The sequence below is a fragment of the Peromyscus californicus genome, unplaced genomic scaffold (genome assembly GCF_007827085.1).
Source record: "Peromyscus californicus insignis strain IS unplaced genomic scaffold, ASM782708v3 Scaffold_4__1_contigs__length_199733344, whole genome shotgun sequence".
In the NCBI taxonomy this organism is placed as follows: Eukaryota; Metazoa; Chordata; class Mammalia; order Rodentia; family Cricetidae; genus Peromyscus; species Peromyscus californicus.
Genome location: NW_026294562.1, coordinates 129,555,753 through 129,570,837, shown reverse-complemented (window position 1 = coordinate 129,570,837; position 15,085 = coordinate 129,555,753). Strand labels below are relative to the sequence as shown.

General features: G+C 41.2%; 1 protein-coding gene across 4 annotated transcripts in view; it reads right to left on the bottom strand.

Annotated features, from left to right (window-relative positions):
- Positions 1-15,085, bottom strand: part of Mctp2 (multiple C2 and transmembrane domain containing 2) — a 247,018-nt gene that overhangs the window by 137,014 nt on the left and 94,919 nt on the right. For 2 of the 4 annotated variants that reach the window (XM_052763049.1, XM_052763048.1), the window contains exons 9-10: positions 9,380-9,544; positions 7,060-7,190 (exon numbers count right to left, since the gene is read on the bottom strand). In XM_052763049.1, the coding sequence (XP_052619009.1) occupies positions 7,060-7,190; positions 9,380-9,544 (296 nt within the window). The other 2 variants (XM_052763050.1, XM_052763051.1) reach the window with 2 other exon arrangements.

Here is a 15,085-nt window from a genome sequence, read left to right as displayed (position 1 = left end):
CTTCTTAGCTCATTGTAAGAGGCAATGCTTCTCTTCCTTATTAACAAAGCAAATCTAAACTCTTCCAGATGTAAGCAATATGTTTAAAAATCAATTAAAGATGCATTTATTACTTAAAATCTTGAAAAGACAATTCAAGACCCTTTTTTGTTTGTTTAAATAGTTGTGCTAATTCTTTGAGAACTTCATACATTGCATTTGGAAGGTTTTCATCCCCATTATTGGAATGTATTTGTCTAAGAGAATATATAAAATAACTTTAGTTAGTTTTTGTTTGTTTGCTTGCTTGCTTAGGCTGTTCCTGAAGTCCAAAAAAAGCTTTTGCTGCTTTCTGAGACGCTCTGTGCTTTCTTTTCCCCCACTAACAGCTGTAGGTAGATGCAGGATCAACCTGTACCAGCTACAAGGAGGATAAAAGGTCAACCTCTCTACCTGTTATGGGCAAGTCATAGAATTAGCCTGTCAGCGTGTTATGCGCCTCACCCAGGACATTCTCACATAGAGCAAACTCTTTTTTGTGATGAAGCAGAAAATATCCATTGTGGTTTGTGGGTCATCATCTCTTCTGAAACTGCTCTACTCTCTCCTTATAACACAAAAGCTACAATATAACCAACAATGAAAACAAAGGAAATTGTTTTCTAATAAAGCTTCATTTACTCAAAAGCAGGCTTTGACTCCATGATTCTGTTTGTCAATCTTGATGCACAGAAATGCTACTATTTGGGCTGTGGTGAATTATGCCAGTGAAAGTATTTTTAACTGCAAGATTGCTTGAAGGTAATATAAAGAGGTCAATAAAGGCATCGGAGACATTAACATAAGAAATTTTAAAATATTTTTTATCTCACTATACCCTATGAAACTGAGCCAAAATACCCAATGATCTGTTTGCTAATAAAGAGATAAAGAAACATTATTATAAAATTGCTCTGCTGTAAGGAACTGCACCACTTAGAAGTCCCTTATAAGAAATCCGATTAATGAAAATTAAGGATGCTTCACCCCGTGGGCAAGGTTAGTGACCCTCTCTGGACAATCAGGGTAGTGAACCCACAGGACCCATGGGAAACCAGAAAACACACATTCTAGCTTCAGATCTTAGCAAATTGAGTTCACAGGAATACTGGCACAATTCAAAGATTCACCTTGTGAAAATAAAGGCAGAATGGTCGCTGATTTATGCACACCTAGAGAGAAGCTGCTTTATTCATCAACATGACATGGGATTCCATGGCTATATGCCCTGCTCGATTCTCTAACTTCATCCAGAGACATCACCAGCCTTTTCCCACCTGTCAAGGTTCTACAGAACAAAGGAGCTTGTCTCCTTGGTAGACAGCTGCCTGCATTTTGTGCTGACTTCCTAAGCGTGTGTGCCACAGGATGCATGTAGAGGTCAGAAGGCAAATTCAGCAGTTGGTCCTCACCTTCCACCTTGTTTCAGAAAGGCTCTCTTTGTTCTTTTTCCCAAGCTCCCTGGGATTCTCCCATCTGCACCTCCACCTCCCTATAACAGGTCGGGATTCCAGCTGTTCACACTATGCTTCTGGCTTTTACATGAATTATTGGGATTTGAACTCTTCTTGCTTACATGGCAAGCTATTTGGTCCACCACTCCAGCCCTTTCTGCCCCACTCTCAGCCACTCATTTTACAAACCTCTGTTTATGTCACCCTGTTTCCTGAACTCTGCCCACTTTGAACCAGAAACCCAAGGTCATTTGCATGACTCCGGAATCCACAACCTTCACACCAATGGAAGAGCCACTGTTGGCTGCTTGTGACCGGACGGCTCAAAATTTAGTGCTCAAGGGCGGAAGATTCACCGTCGTTATGTCGTAATGAATCTCACTGCTTTGATCCTGCCCAGCACACAAGAGGGCTCCGGGACTGGTGAATAAAATGAATGCTCAAACAATTGCCACTGGGGTAAAAAACTACCCCCTCATCTCAAATGACAAAAATCTGTGCCTTTGGTTAATTATTTCTCAGCCATCATTCTTCCCTGTATAGAAAACAGCTGAAGTAAACGGACTTCCTGGGTTTGAGGTTGAGAACTCCACAGTTCTACTCACCTGAAGGAAACAGAGACTAAATTACTCTTATTATTTTTTTCCCCAACAGACATTTATTAAAGCTCCCCTCTTTCACCACAGGCTGTTAAAGTGCTGATTTAGCATTGGTTCTGACCTCCCATTCTTGTCTTTCTCCATTAATCCCACAACAATTTAATGTTTTAATTCAACACATAATTTTACCATATCAGTCAGCCAAACCAGCCCAACTTTGACTTGCCGTGGTAGCTTTTAACCTCTTCTTCATTACCATAATTCCATGTTTTATATTACAGACTGGTCGGCTTTTAGCTTAAATGCAAGGGGCAGGAAAGAGCGCGGTGGTTTGAAAAGCTGTAAATCTCAGCAGCTGAGGAAGTGGGCGCACAGGAAGAGAACGGTGAATGTGTCAAGCCTGGCTGTAAAAGCAGATCAACGACATGGGCTGCAATTTGTCCAGAGAAATAGTCCAGCCTGGACTGTTCACTGCTTCAAAGCCACTAATAAACTGGTAGGATGTCAGAGCCACTTTAAGACACCATCTGGGACCGAGGAATGACTGTGAGGCAGATCAAAACAGGAGTGTGCCTTCTCAGTCTCAAGCTTTGCAAATTAAGTTTAGAATACTCCACAAAACAGAATCTCTACAGTCATGCTGAAATGGAATATATCCATTAAGAAAATGATTTCTGCGTTGAAACAGCACAAAAATGAAATAATTGATATTCACCTGTTCTTTATACTTTTTCGTTTCATTAACAACAGAGGCTGGAGGATGGCTGAGTGGGTAAAGTGTCTGCCGTTCAAGCAGGAAGACTTCAGATCCTCAACACACACATAAAAGCTGGCCATAGTGTTCACAGATCACTCTGTGCTGGGGGTCCACAGTAGGGGGATTCCTGGGGCTTGTTATCTGCGTGTATTGTTAGTTATACTATATCGCACGCACTCATAGCTGGGACTGGTTTCTCTTGGGCTTATGTCTTCTTTTCCTTGAAAGTTTACTCCCCCTGCCTCAGATCTGATGGTTTCTTTTTATAGTTGCTTTGCCAAAAAACAAAAACAAATAAACAACAACAAAAGGTGAATTAGGCAGCATGTTCTCAAGGGAGGTTGACTCTTGTGAAAGCATGTTCATCTTTGGGACTCTATCCACCCCATCTTCAGTTACTGAAGGTCAGACAGAACCTGTGGGTGGATATGCTATGGCAGAGGGGAAGTCACACTCAAGAAAGCTTCAGAACATGGATGTAGGGAAGAGGCCATCTAAAGACCACTGTTGTGTATTTGAGCCCAGCTCCTATAAGCAAAGGCTACACCACCCATGAATCTCGAATGGTGCTGCTGTTCATTCCCAAGTCAGTAAATATGCAAATGTCTTTGAACATGCCCACTGTTTATATATATATATATATATATATATATATATATATATATATATAATATTTTGAAAAACATACTGAATTTTACTGGTTACATTTAATGTACTTGAATTAAATCATTTTAGTTTTACATTTTATGGAGATCTATAGTTGCCATATAGAAAAAATTCAAAATTATTAACAGAAATGTAATGCTCACTGTAGATAATATCAAATCAGTGGATATTGCTGCTGTTTCTGACCTGAGTGTTAGCCATGGACTCCAGCAAAATAGACATACAGTAGGCTCATTACCAAAATCACATAGTAACCCCTAAAATGCTATGTTTCCTTCCCGTATCAAACTATCTGCAATGGGAATCTTCACCAAGGAGAATTTCCTTAGAGGGATGTGAAAGTATTAACATGTCTGTGTTCTCCAAAATAAAATGTAAGATGGGTCTCAGGAGACAGTGAGCATCTGTTTGCACTATTAGAGACTCCTCTATTTTTGAGTAGTTGAAGTAAGAATAGCCAAGTCTCAGAGTGAACGACACAAAGGAAAATAAGCTATGGGGACAAAAATGGGGAAATGTGGGCTGGTAGGATGGTACTTTAAAGGTGCTTGTTGTACAAGCCTTATGACCTGGCTTTGAACCTGTGACCCCACGGTAGAAGGAGAGATTCAACTCCTGGGAGTTGTCCTCTGACCTCCATATGAACATCTTGGCATATGCCAACCTGCACACACAGACACTATTAAGTAATTTTTTTTTTAAGTTGAAATAAAAAAAGAAAGAAACTCATAAGAATAATCCACAAGTAACTTGCTAGAAATAACGGCATGCTAGTACAATGGTTTGCAGTTCTGTTTGTTTATGAGACAGGGGTTTGCTGTGTAGCCCAGGCTGGCCTCAAACTCATGATCCTCCCTGCTTAGCCTCCTGAGTATTAGGATTACAAAATCCAAGACACTTTGTCCGGCCATCGTGGCTCCATTCAACCTGAAAAGGAGTATTCTATGTGAGTAAAGACTTCTGTCTGCCTATATTCGGTGCAATGCAAGGCTGCACAGAGCCAGGTCTCCCAGGAGACGCTGTTGTTATCTTTTGAATTACAAGAGTGGGGAAAAGGAAAAGGATGCCCAAAAAAGCAACAAAAATCCTTTCCAATGCATAGAGAGGAAGGACAGAATGATGAGAAGACAGGTAGACATCTCAGTTACAAACGGGAAATGGTTAAAATAATGAGTGAATACTCAAATGACAAAACACAGGCCGTACAGGACGTCTTTGGTTATTTTTTGTCTCTGTGAAGGCGCATAACACTCATTTGGAAAAGCATTTCCTATTATGTGACGGAAGCACGACAATGCAGTGATATGAGACATGCAAGGCATTATTATTTGCACCTACTAAAATAACTCCGGGCCATTCATCACAGGAGGCACAAATACCCACTGTGCAGATAACACTTTGGGACATAGAGTTCTCAGAGTTGCCTAACTTAGCCCTAGTCCTAACTTTCTGATCCTACTGTCCTTGATACAGGCAGGCCTCTGACATGTCAGAGAGCTGAGGATGTTGGAGGTACTGGGAAATGTCTGAGGCATTTCAGTTTCCCTGTGTGGGGATGGGAGAAAAGAAACAAGACCAGACTAGTAACTGGACATGAAGTGGCCATCAAACACCAGCCCACACCTGCTGGATCTGGGGTATGAGGCATGATCCAGCTCACTACCTATGCTATGTACCCAGTTGGCCCAGAAAGCCGTGAGTGCTGCCTAGCAGACAGGCAGCAGAGAGTATGCATGAGAAGATGTGCAAGGCAAAGCCAACTGTGCCGGGCAGGTACGGGGTGAAAAGCAGAGATGAAACTGCCCTAGCTTCTGGCGGGCTGTTCCCTTAGTAGGTACCTGGCCATGCATAATGGAATGCAGACCTTGTGTGCAGAGGCACATGTCTGTTTCTGTGTAATTGTGGGAAGTAATTGGTGCCAGGTGGATGACAGCCCGCCAGTCTGCTACAAGTGTCTTGTTACATGTCGGGGAACACTATGTAACAGGACAGCTGTGTTGAGACAGAAGCGGGGGATTCTATGGGTGCTAAGCTGCTCTTGCAGCTGCCTCGGGAGGGAAGGAGGAGATACAGACAGCAAGAAGGACCAACGCTGCACTGCAGGGTCCCACACCCCCTGCACTGAGGAGAGCTGCATAGAGAAAGAGGACTCTCTGAAGGAGTGCTCAGCTGGCCTCGTGCCAAGTCTCCCCCGGAGCGTCCGACTGTTCTCTCTGCACTCCCTCGCTGTAAAACCAATGGGTTATACATAGCAGATAAGTTCTTTTAATCTTTATTTTTGAGTAATACACCCTCGTCTTGGCCGGAATCCTGAATATCAAGGTGTACTGGCTACATAGGAGAGGTGATATCGTCCCTCGCGTCCCTCGGCAGTGGCTCAGCACAGAGCCTTGAGCCGAGACTCCAGACTGGAAGCCAGCAACAGATAACTGCTGGCAATTCTTTACACATTTGTGTTCATCATTTAAGATTTGTATACAAATGATTCATCGGGGGGGGGGAACAAAAGGGAATGATTTGATAGAAAGAATGGGATCTTTAAAAACCCAAATCCCGGATCTGGAATTTATTGTCCTCAAGCCCAACGCCACATCACTGGACGACTTCCTCTCCCTAGTTTGCAAAGCTCTGCTGCCCTAGATCAGAGGGAAGGGGAATTTCTGCCAGTGTTTCCTTTGTGTCCACTACAGGCCAGGCACCGTGCTTGCGATTTTATGGTATTCCTCAATACAGTCCTATGAAGAAACTGTAATTCTCACATTATTATTTGTTACCCATGGGTGACCACCTCAACTGAGTTGTTTACTTTTAGACCACCTCCAAAGTAAACAAACCACAGAATGGTTTTGACTGCTTCAGATTGTATAGACATTGAATCAAGGACATTGAAACTTTTCTATTACCGGGAACAACTCAACTTCTTCTCTTACTAAATGTATCACTTGATACATTGTAAAACTAAAATGAAATCCTGCAAATGTTTACAGATGTGTCCCAATGGTCTGAGATAGCACATAATTTCCTCTGGAGTCTTCCTGACTCACAGACTGCAGTGGGACCTTTGAATGCATGGATTCAACCAACCTTGGATAAAATGTTTGCTTTAAAGATTATACCCATAGTAATCACAATGAAGTCATCCGGGGATCTATCAAGGACTTACATAGGTTTCACATTATGTTAGGTATCATTTGTAATCCAGAGACAAAGCATGTAAGATGACCAAGTGTCTGTGGTGTCTGAATGCAAATATGTCACATGCCCCATGCACTCTGACCTTTGAGTATATTGTTATCATTATGAGTTCCTAGAATGAGCTTCCTATAGAATAGGAGGGATAAATCGGTTTTCTTCTTTTGCAAGCCTGATTTGAATACGGAATTACATCTACCAACTAGAAAATCAACTAATTCCCCTTCCACATTAAGTGGCTGTCCAGTGTGCTACCTGCTCCCTTGAGGTAGGAGATGGGTGCCCACCCCCAACCCAAACACACGAGACATTCTTTCGGAGCTAGCACGGTACAGTTAGGAACTCCCACCCCAGGAGTAGCAGAGTGACTCACGTGCCCAGTCGCTCCTCGTGCTTTTTGCTGTCCTTTCCCCACACTTCAATGTCCAAAATGCCCATCCTGTCAGAGAAGTAGTGAAAGTCAAACTGTTCCTGCCACTGCGGGTTTGCACTCTTACACAGTGTCTAGAAAACATGCAGTTACAGAGTTTACTTTCTCAGAAGGTCGCTCATGGCTACAGCAGCTACACATTTATGTCATGTCTACAGGGCAGGAAGTCACCATGATGGGGTGGGTCTCTTAGCAAGATACACTTAAACTTCTGGAATAAAAGGGACCCTCATGGACTCAGGATTTAGCAAAATATGACTACTCTTTTAACTGACTCCCAAATGCAGCAATTGTTCCATCATGTTAAAAAGACTACTATAAGAAACCGAAAGAACCACGCAAACATGCAGTGAATATATACAAAGAGTCTGCTCATTCCTACTGAAGACAGCATTAACCAACCGTTTAGTCAAATACAAGCAATGTTTGTGATGGTGCGTATACCAGAGCTGGCTTAAGCATCAGATAAACTAACACTTTGTGGGCTTAATTAACATCTTTTGGACACATTAAATGAGAAATCTATAATATATGATAGCACGGACCATCTAGTTTTGAGTCCAAAGATAATGAATCACAATGCTTTGTCAAAGAGAAAACAAGACAATTCCACTTTACCATACTGGAAAATTAACTGGTTATAGAAAAATCACACATACATGTTCCTGTGTTCTCTAAGTGTGAACAAATTGCCTATGGGGTGGCTTTTCTGACAGGATCTTCATTTTCCTTTCTTTTATAGAGATTTAATTTGTGAATAAATATTTCAAGCATTGGCCACTGAGTCTGGGCTCTAAACCCACAGATCAACTCTTAAATCAGCACCAACTACTCTCAACCAAGGAGAAGCATGGGCTGCTCACCCCTCAGCTGCTGCCATGTCATAGAAACACATTTGAGCTGGGTTTTATACCATTTTTTATCATCATATCAGATCACAGGATTTAGATTCCAAGAAGAAAAAGATGTCTTAGAAATAAAAACTCAATGCAGTATTTCCCACAGGGAATGTGCTAGACATTGGTCTAACTCTATACTCCACCTTGTACTGTAGAGCTAATTGCCACAGGGATGAATTAGTTTTCCAGAAACCCTTAGCCTGACCATGAGTGGCTAAAGGCTTCCCAGTAGAGGGAAGTAATCATTCTAGTACACTCAGTGGCAGGCTCTGCCTGAAATGATCTGCTGGAAATGATTATCTGTGTGTTTCAGATCTCACACACACTCACTTTTCCATTGTTTGCACACTCTTGTTTGCTGTGAGTCTTGTCTCCCTGTTCCTTTGTGCGGGAGTGAAGAATGTCTAATGTTGGAGTTTTGAACTGAAATTTAGGCAGAATACAGCCTCTTGCCTTCCTGTCTCCTTTTCCAAGTTGTCTATATTGGCTTGGCTGCTTCCTGGATGCCAGGATCCCAGTGCAAATATCACTGGGTCCACTTTCAAGACCTTCTAGGATTGTTTTGTTTTTTAATGTGGTCTTCCGCAAGTAGCGTAACTTTCAACTACCCTAGCCCCTTTAAATTCATAAAACATGCAAAATATTCCTATCTGTTAGTTATAAAACAGTTATATCAAGATGAAAACAAATTAATTTCCATGGTTTAAAAATGATTGTTTTTAATTCAATCCACATCAAATTACTAAAATTAAGAACTATATGGAATCTGGATTAGTAGGACCAGACAATTTATTCTTTAAAAAACAGTTAAAAGCACTGTTATTTTTTAGTACTTTATGTAGTTTATTTGGGGGAGGAAAAATAATAACAAAAAGTAAATAAAAACAGCAAAACCCAGAAACAGCAGATATCTATATTTTTGTGCTAAAACTAACAAGGAAACACACATATAATTTTGAAAACATTTTTACTTATCTCCAACATTTTAATGTTATCAAGTAGTCTGTAGCTTTATTTTAGAGTAATGAAGAACACTCATCTACCCTTTTCCTACAGAGACCACATAACTCATTCTCAAACTGAAGACAGATCATGCATCCAGAACTATGATTTAAGAAGCTTTCTTTACCTCTGAAATACATGAAAATAAATTCTTTACCTCTGAAAATAAATGACATTAAGCAAAACCTGAATCCGTTTAATTAATCTATACAATAGTTTTATTTTCTGGGATGCTATTTAACATGGCCGGGGAGATGCTAAAAATAAGTTGGCTCCACTCTTGAGAAACATAAAGCGGGAAAATTTTTCCTCATTATCGCTTGGAAAGATAATGTCCTCCTTGTATCATTAACATCGCTTACCTTGCTTTTGTATCTCTGATCTCCCAGTTTCAACTGGACAAACATCTCTGTCATGTTCCCTCCTGAGACATTCTTCCCTTCCAACAGAGTTATACTTATAATCCCATTCCAGAGTTGATTCTTTCTTAGGGACTCTGAGAGCCGTAGGTTGCGGATCAAAGAGGACTAAAAATAAATAAATAAATAAAAACAGCGTGTAAACAGATTGATTGCTCTTGAAAGTGAATCTGGCCGTCATAGACATTCCAGCCCTCCCTGCTTCAGCCTGAAGTTGCTCCCAGCTTGGAGGAACGTCTTACTATTCCCTGGTTTTGCAAATGCATGCTCCCAGTGCTGTGACTTGCTTCCAATCTTGCAAAAGATAGGTGCAAACAGCATGTGGATTTGGCTCTGCTCTGCACTCCTACTCAGATGAGCTCTTTCACAGAGATTCTGGAACTTGGCTTTGGCTGTTTGACTCGTTGGGAGGAAAAAAAAGGCATGCTTGGAAAGAGAGCTCTAAGGGACAAAACGCTTCTGCATCTATAGCAATAATGATTGTGAATTTATCCATCACATTCACACTTATCCTTTCTCTCCCTCAGGCTAGTATTTAAAAAGCTCCATGCCACTGTGAGAAGAACCACAACTCCAAGTGTAGCTCACAATGACCTAACTGGACAAATAAGCAGAGTGGGTCCAGAGGATGAGATGTGACAGGGAGGAATGGGAAGGGTATGAAGTCATCTCAGAGTCCCTGAAGCCCCAGATGGGCTAAGTAACTCTTAACTTACTATTTTTCTTTTTCTAAATGATTTTATTTATATATACCTCAAACACAATATAGAAAGAAGACAAGTATCTATTCTTAAATGATAAAGATGGTGGCTACAGTTTTTATAATTCTCATTATATAATTTTTAAGTTCCCCCAAAAGAAAACAGAATCAGTGGTAGAACTAATCTTCATGAACTTATTCATGACATTCAGCATCCCACCAACTAATTTCATCTCTCTCTGCATCAGTTTGTCTCTTGAAAACATTTTAGAAAAGAAAATCAACATTTGTTTTTATGAAATCAAAATGCCACAATTACACTGTACAACAAAATGACCCACCATCCCTTTGTAGTTGTTCAGCACTTTGTGCTCAGCCCTGACCTCTCAATGGTCCCTCCCTACTTAGTTGCTTGAGCTGGGATTCCCACCTGATCCACAGGCTGAGTTTAGATGGCAGAGTTCATTTTCAAATTTTGCTCGACAACTGAAGTGAAACAAGTATATGCTTTTTCTTTAGAGGAAGAACCACTAGACTGAAGAATGTCAATGGAACTGAGCATCAGAACAAAGCAATGCACTCCTAACTCCGTGTAGGCATTGCCATCATCTGCTTACTCTGTCTTTGTAGTCATTGAGACACCAGTTTGTTCAACCACACCAGGCAGTCACAATTTACCCTAACAAGTAGTAAGTTAGGTCCATATTAACAATATATCAGCTTACTTACTTCAGTCTGTCACTGTACCATTCTCAAGAAATGTCTTCATGCCACTCTGAGTATTTTGCTGATGTATTATAACAGTAAACAAAATTACTTTTAAGGAAAGATGTACTCCCAACTTTTATCCAGGATGATCATAAAGATTTTCTTCATACACACACACACACACACACACACACACACACACACACACACACACACACACACAGAGGAGACAGAGAGACAGAGAGAAAGAGACAGAGATGGGGGGGGACTGATTTAGAGATACTATTGCAAATTAGAACATGCAAATGGGAAAACAATTGAATAGGAGAGAAAGATTCTCCCAGCACATAAGGATTATTTCTTAACCACCAATGTCACTTGGTCTTCTATACAATGTATTCAACAATAAGAGATACAAAACAGTTTAAATTAAGTGACTTTGTTAAAATCACATCACAAAAGCAGCACATAGCACAGACATGCATCCATGTGTGTCCACCATCTACAGATGTGCATACAAACACAGAATATACTCTTACACATTTTACAGCTTATTGAGTGTACAGGCTGACATGTCTGCCTTTAAAGGAAAGATGAGATTTTGATTCATAAGTCCTGCTGTAATTCCCTCTTTTGCTGTCTTTTCCTTCTTAAAAGTTTGACTTCTAACCAACAAGCTAAAGCATGACCTGTCCCATGGCCATGCTTCAAAGTTCCGACAGATATATTCCTCCCTCAACGCTGCAACTATTTCAACATCCCTTTTATAAAACAGGGAGTAATGTCCACAGAGGATCAAAGGGCATCCTACAGTCTGGCAATTGCCTAAGAAAAATGGCAGCATGTCCGTGAAATATGCCCTAAAATAATTTTGCAGTGCAGAATGTCCTAATTTCAAATTGGATGTTTATCTTGGAAAGGCCTCTATCTAACTTGTCCATAAAGCAGCCCCACTTAGCTCTATGAGCTCTGTGAAAATGGAATCCAAAGCTGGTTATTAAGGGGGCTGGAGATGGGTTCCATATGGCAGAACAGCATGGGAGGGCAAGGCTGAGGCCGGCACCAGGCGCGGCTTGGCTGAAGCTCCTGATCTATCCATGGACACTCGTTGCATTACACCATAACATCTGGATTATGGCTTGTAATGTCCCTGGGAAATATCCTCTTTCCATCAAAGCCTTTATCTATCTCAGTCGGACTTTGAACATTTTAGTATTTAACACAGTCATGTTTGATCTGATAGACTTTCTCGTTCACTGGCCAAGTTTTCTTTTCTTTTTTTATTTTACCCCTCCTAAAGGCAGGGTGGGAGAAGAGAATTATTTACTGCAGAGTTCACAGATAGGAAAGAAAGTAAGACTTTTATTTTACTTATTTGACCTTAAAAAATGTTCCCTTGCAAACTCCACACTCTGTGTACCTGTGCGTGATCTAAAGACATTCTTCATACCTCCTTCAGCATTCCTTCCCAAAATGAAGAGACAGGGCAGGACAGAACCAGGCATTCTGTGTGTGCCCAACAGCACAGCAAGGTTAGCAAAATCTATTTTGTTCTTCAAACATCCCCTTTCTCCCCACAATAAATCGGCTCATCTGCACTCACTCGGTTAGCTGTATAGCTCAGGTTTTCACGTCTCTGTCCCTGCCTGTAAGGGGAATTTGTCATCTTAATGCAGTCTGGAATACGATAGGAAAGGAGGAAATGACCCATCAAAGAGGAAGCCCACCCCACCTGAGGTGAAACAAACACCAGCTGATAGAGCAAAGTTTCTGGGTCCTGACCCTAATTCCTCCACAGACAGGAGGGATAAAATATAGTGCATCAGGGGTGTGCAATTTTCCTCCTTCCTCCCCAAGGATCAGAACCTTTTAGTATTTCTATGTGATCCATTTATCTCTCTGTGTCTGGGCCCCCACTCCATAGGATCCACGTTCATTTTTCTTAGATAGAAAAATCATGTCCAATGAAAGTGCATACATCAATTATTAATAGAAATATAAAAACAAGGTGTGACACTCAGCTCATTAAGCATGCTGATTTTCATGCAAATGGAGCAACCCTCCAAAGATTTCTTTACTTCTTAAGTCATGATAACCTCACACTCAGAGCTCAGTGGGAAGAAAAGGAGTCTGTACGCTAGGGAGCTTCTGCTCACTTCAAGGAGGTGCCAAGATTCACTTCAGAATCTCCAAAGGTTCTCATCCAGGAATAGAGCCTCAGAGTAAATGTGTTTATTCGGGGTTTATACAGTGGATTGTAGTCTGGTGACATTAACTGATGAGTGAAACACAAGCGCAAGGTAGAACCTGGAGTTAGGAGCTCGGGGGACAGTCTGTGGCCATCAGGAGCAAGGCCACATTCAACTGATCCCTGCAAGTTCCAGTGTGGAATGTGCTGAGGGATATCAGAGAAGAAAAAGAGAAGAAACAAACGGTGAAGGGAAAAGGAAGGAAAGGTAAAAGAGGACAAGGAGCTGGGGAGATGGTTCAGTGGTTGAGAGTATGTGTTTCACAAGCATAGGAACGTGAGTTCAGATCCCCATCCCCCAGCACAGCATCCACACAGAAAGACCAGCAGGGCCATGAGCATCCAAAATGGTAACAGTATAGATGGTGGAGACAGGGGCTAACTTGCCAGCAAGTTTAGGTCAAAACATGAGCTCCAAGCTCAGTGGGACACCCCGTCTCAAGGGAATAAGGCAAAGAGTGACAAGCATGAGAAGCACAGGTTCCCACAGACCTCCTTCACACAGGCACACACCCCACCCACTCACACACATACGCTCATATGCCATGTGTAAAAATAATAATAAACAAATAGAGTAACAAGAAAAAGCAGGGGCAAGTGTAGTTTTGAATTTTTTTTATTTTAAGATTTTTTTTTTCAGTGATGGCAGTGTAAGACTCTTGTGTTGCTAAAACATCCTGTCTTTGACCTATCCATTATGCTCCTAAAGTCTCTGTGCCAACACAGGTAACCAACAGAAACAAATGCACGAAACAAAAAAAAAAAAAAAAAAAAAAAAAAAAAACCTCTGTAAGAAAAATGGTAAGAAAAATGACTAGCAAAGCAGGACTCCAACTCCGGTGACTGTTTCTGTGCAAAGCTGAGGGAAAACACTCGGTCTAGGTCTATAAAAAGCTTCACTAAAATATTCCTTTCAAGTGTTTTCAACATGTAAAACTACTGCTGCCTGTCAACAGCTTTACGGCACAATGGGAGCAGATCCATGCATGCAGGGAACCGGCTTCCAGAACAGACCCTCCTCTGCAGCTACTTACATCGTCTGAAGAAGATCCTGAGTCCTCACATAAGGACACAAAGAAAACTTTCTACATTTCCCACATGGACAGAGGCACTTGTATCCAAAGTTCCAAGGACATAAACACTGTGTGTATAAAGTTATAGAAGTGCTGTATTCATTTCAGATTCTCAGCTATAAGGAAATATTATCACTGACATTTTCTACTGGAAAATAAAAACTAAGTTAAGAAAAGATGTAATAAACAGACAAGGACTGGAAGGGCTCCATGACTCTAAATTTGGGGCAAGAAATATCAGTTCTTTTATTAACGGGGTAAAAGGATTATGATCACGTGATCCATGAGGTTATTTCTTTGACCTGACCTCTAGGGAACTCAAACATTGTGCAGCACTATTTATAATCTAGTATTTAGTTTTTATGTCAACTGCCTTAGACTTTTAGTCTATTCTATTTCTCTACTTCTTGCCTTAATTTAAAATGTAGCAAATGCTCCCATATTCTGGACCTAAAATAAGGTATTTGGTGCTGGTCTCACTCTTAGGTGTTGAAAGTGCAGGGCTAGCACCGGATCCCAAGCATCTTCTTGTTATTTCCCTGAGCACCTCCTTACAGCGCCTTAACCCCAGCCCTGTTCCTATCCTCCAAGAGTTAGCAGGCAGAGCTACTGACCGTACCATCACCCTTCCTGACATCTCTGCTTTCCACTTCTGCTATCTCCAGGAGCTTACCACATTTTCTACCTCATGCCAATGGCTATCAGACAGGAGTATGCTTTAGAGCTACCTGGAGGTCTAGTTAAGACTCCTGGCACTAGTTATCAGAGATTTTGATTCAACACGTAAAAAGAAATGAGAGCTAAGGAGTTGCCTTTAAACTGGGCATGATAGTGCAAACCCACAATGTCAGGACTGTGGGAAGGTGGGAGAAGAGACTGGTGTGGGAGGGGCAGTAAAATTTTGAGACCAATTTCACCTA